The sequence below is a fragment of the Lepus europaeus genome, chromosome 5 (assembly GCF_033115175.1).
Source record: "Lepus europaeus isolate LE1 chromosome 5, mLepTim1.pri, whole genome shotgun sequence".
NCBI lineage: Eukaryota > Metazoa > Chordata > Mammalia > Lagomorpha > Leporidae > Lepus > Lepus europaeus.
In genome coordinates this window covers 119,863,549-119,867,649 of record NC_084831.1, presented here as the reverse complement: position 1 = coordinate 119,867,649, position 4,101 = coordinate 119,863,549, and the positions used below count along the sequence as shown (strand labels likewise).

Sequence of the window (4,101 nt, the reverse complement as noted above, 5' to 3'; positions counted from 1 at the left end):
GTTTTGTTTTTTCATTCATCAGAAGTGACCAAATTAAAATGGTAAGACCTCTGAGACCAATTTTTTGCCCCACCTCTGCCCCTTCCCAACAGCTTGCAGAATGGATCATGTGCCTCTTAGGTTGAGGTGATCTCTTCACTGCTTTTCCTGCCTCCTTGAGAGAAAGAAAATTATGTTTTTGCCACTGATTTAGCCATATAAAACTCATCTCACCACCCTTTGCTGGGTCTGAAGCTGCTGTTTCTAAAAGTGCCATCTCATTGTGCTTTGTATCAGTCAGTGCTGGAGAAATCTTGAATAGCGTCTGTACAAAACTTTTAAAATTTTATATTATTTTGAAACTTTGCTTCTCTGGCCTTGGGGACCCTGGCCAGCCTTTCTGGCTGTGAGAGCATTCCACAGTCTGGGCTGGCAGTGTGCTAGTCTTTCCAAGTTCCTTCCCCCACCCTGTCCCCACTTTTGGTGAGGTTTCTGTGAGGTCTGTTAGGTGTACATCCTGCAGCTTATTGGCTTAAAATGTACTCTCCTTTGGTGTGGTCTCTTTGGGGCCTGTTGGGAGAAAGAAAAACCAATAGTGTAACTGTTTTGATACTGATTATTGACAATAAGTGTCTTTTTGAAATAAAGAACCAGTCCCTCCAACTCTCAGATCTACTTGACTTTTATTTTTTAAACCAAATGTGGTTTCTCCACAGAAGCTATGAGGCTTGAGTTAAAAATCAGATCTTTGTGGTGGTAGCAACAGGGTTTAATGTAGCACACGCTTTGGAAGCCAACCAAAACTAGGCGCAAACTCCACTCTGAAATTCCTGATTATGTGTCTCAATAGAAATAGTTTTGTTTTGTCATCTGTAAACTAGAGATAATATTTTATCAGAGTAGATGTGAAGATTTGAAATATTTATGTACCAGCCTTTTATAGGTTAGGTTAATTTAACACTAGCATCTTCAGGCTGAACTGTGTTTTCTTGTACAACCATTGTAATGGTTATTATAAACCATGGCTTTATTATGCTCCTTAAACAACTTAATATATATTGATCACACAGTACTACAAATGTCTGGTTTTAATAGGCCATCATTCAGTTAATACTCTTGTATATTTAGAAAAAACGTTCATTTAACAAGAAGTGCTTAGCGACAGGCTGCATGCGGGGACGGCTTTCAAAGCTCAGTGCCTGGCATTTCCTGCACTCTGGTCTAAAGGCTGGACATGAATCTGACTTCCTAGTAAAATTACATGGCTCCCTTGACAAAGTCCAACTGTTTATACTACAGACTGGAAATTTTTCCATTTATAGGCCCAGACCAATGCTGACTGGAAATTATTGCATCATTTATTGCAATAAAAATTTTTATTTTGGTTTAGAAGCTTAACACAGTAGACAACAGACGGAGAAATTAAATTGGTTTTTGAAGACTTTTTCTGCTTGTTTCTTACTATTAAAAAAAGATCTGCCCTCCAATATTTGACAAAATAGTCCCGATGTGGCCCTATCCGTGCTGAGTTTCCAAACATTTCCTTGCTGAAAAGAGTTCCTAAAAAAACTCCCACAATTCCGAGCAAGACGGGGGGGGGGGGCGCCTCTGCCGACGTCATACCTGTGGATTGGCTCGTGTTGGTGCTGAGGGCGGGGCTGTAGAGCCGGAACCTGAACCCGGCAGTCGCCATGACTGGTTCTGGGTGGGCCCGAAGCCTAAGGCCATTTTTCCCGTGGCCTCTACACAGCCTCCTGTTGCCGCTTTTGGTTTTGGCTGGAACTCTGGCCAACAAACTTAACGTGCCTCAGGTGTTGCTACCCTTCGGCCGGGAGCCAGGGCGGGTGCCCTTCCTGCTGGAGGCGGAGCGGGGCTGCTACACTTGGTGAGGGGTCGGAGGTCTCAAGCATATGCACCCCGGTACCAGCCAGTAAGAACAGGAGGGATTACCTCGGTTAAGACCCCACTGGTGTGCTGCGTGATGGCATGGAGGGGACTACGCCGAAGGGAGGAGGCCGTGGTGTCTGTGGGGTGGCACAGGCCATATTCTTTGTATGGTGCCTGTGGTAGGCTTGGGGGGATATCAGGTTAGGAGACTGTGGCTGTGAGGCCTCCCTTTTCACTGTGTGTGTTGGGAGGGGTGGTCACTGGACAGCTACCAGGACACGGGTATTGATGGCTCCTCCATATGAGGGATTTAGGAGCGTAAAATAGCTAGAGTGATAGGGAGCTCCCAAGATCTGAGGAAAGTTCTTGAGGGACGGAAAAGATGAGATGTGAGGTTCTCAATGTGAGGATATTCTAAAAGAACTAATTTTGGGTACTCAACTAAGCACTGCATTAATGAACTCATTCACTTTTTACAGCCTTATGAAGTAAGTACTCCTATTGTACCGGGAAACAGACCCAGAGACCGTGAAGTGGAAACTTTTTGGAATATCAGGGTTAATCGAGGGTGGAGAAGAGATCTCTATCTGTAGTATAAAAGTTGCTTCTCCAGGCCGGCGCCGCGGCTCACTAGGCTAATCCTCCGCCTTGCGGCGCCGGCACACTGGGTTCTAGTCCCGGTCCGGGCGCCGGATTCTGTCCCGGTTGCCCCTCTTCCAGGCCAGCTCTCTGCTGTGGCCAGGGAGTGCAGTGGAGGATGGCCCAAGTGCTTGGGCCCTGCACCCCATGGGAGACCAGGAGAAGCACCTGGCTCCTGCCTTCGGATCAGCGCGGTGCACTGGCCGCAGCGGCCATTGGAGGGTGAACCAACGGCAAAGGAAGACCTTTCTCTCTGTCTCTCTCTCTCTCACTGTCCACTCTGCCTGTCAAAAAAAAAAAAAAAAAATTGCTTCTCCTACATGTCCCCTCTCCCCATAAGGGTAACCATCTGAAGTGGTAAGACCCAGGGGGACTCAACTCTGGAGTAATGACTTCCAGACTGAAGGTGCAAAGACACGGTGTTCTGGGGTGAGAGGACCTGATGGTAGATTGTATGGTTACCTAAAAACGGGAGGGAATCCAACCGAAGTGAGCCCCAAGATGTGAGGGCGTTCATTCTAAACAGTAAATGATCTTTTACCATCCCTTAAGAGAAGTAGTGAGGTTCAGAGTGAGAAGTTCACTCACCTCCAGTTTTATGAGGACATATTAGGAAGTTGGGCTTGTAAAATGACCCAGTGTGAGGTATTTCCTGAGTGGATGGCACAAGGGCTCTTTCTAGTATGAAAGCTGTACTTCCAACCTCTGGAAGTACTTTTTTTTTTTTAAGTTGCACTCACAACTCGATAATTGAGGTTATTTTCCCATCTTTGATAGCAGCAGTTGAGTTTCTAGGATTAGAGGAAATTCATTTCTCAGAGTATAAGAAAGTCCCATCTCATTGGAAATACAACATCCTATTTTTATACCATGAGAAGAGTGTAACTATCATTTTAAATATTGAGGGTCAATATAACACTTCTGGAGTTTTGCACACAAGAGATCATTGGGTAAAGGTTCTGATCAGTCCTACTTTAATTCCTGTGTCCCTAAGCAATGCTCCTACTTTAAAGATTGTCATTAGTAATATGTAACTGGAAGTATAAAGATCTGCTCCACCCAAAGTTAACTTTTTAACCCACAGATTTCAAACTCGTAAGCATTTTGTTCTGACAGGCATTCCACCCATCATGATGCAGTTACTGTTGAGCCTTTATATGAAAATGGCACCTTGTGTTCTCAAAGAGCTGTACTCATTGCTGAATCTACCCAACCGATACGCCTCAGCAGTATTATTCTTGCTCGAGAAATAGGTATGTTGAGAGCAAAGACTAGGTAACACTGCATCTGTGGTAGAATAATCTAATATCATGTATAGATGGTTAATACAAATAGTGTTGGCTTCAACTAATGAGGTTAGAAAAAGGATTTCTGCTATATAAACACTAATTATGGCATCCATCTGACTGTTTTTCTTTTTTTGGTATATTCAGCATCTGTCAGAGTACCTGAGACCATGGAGACTCTGATTGAAACAATAAAGAATCATTCATCTGGAATTAATTTAGGTGTTAAAGGTTGAATTGGTCTGGAGTGAGCAATTAAAAAAAAAAGGCTGCATAAGACTATGAGTAGAGCGTCTCAGTGCGGGTTTGA

The 4,101-nt window shown here is 44.2% G+C and overlaps 1 protein-coding gene across 1 annotated transcript in view; it reads left to right on the top strand.

The window, feature by feature from the left end:
* The first annotated feature begins 1,670 nt into the window (after positions 1–1,670).
* NUP210L (nucleoporin 210 like) overlaps positions 1,671–4,101 on the top strand; it is a 122,346-nt gene continuing 119,915 nt past the window's right edge. The window contains exons 1-2 of the mRNA XM_062190152.1: positions 1,671–1,864; positions 3,622–3,758. Of these exons, the coding sequence (XP_062046136.1) occupies positions 1,671–1,864; positions 3,622–3,758 (331 nt within the window). The remainder of the gene's footprint in view (positions 1,865–3,621; positions 3,759–4,101) is intronic.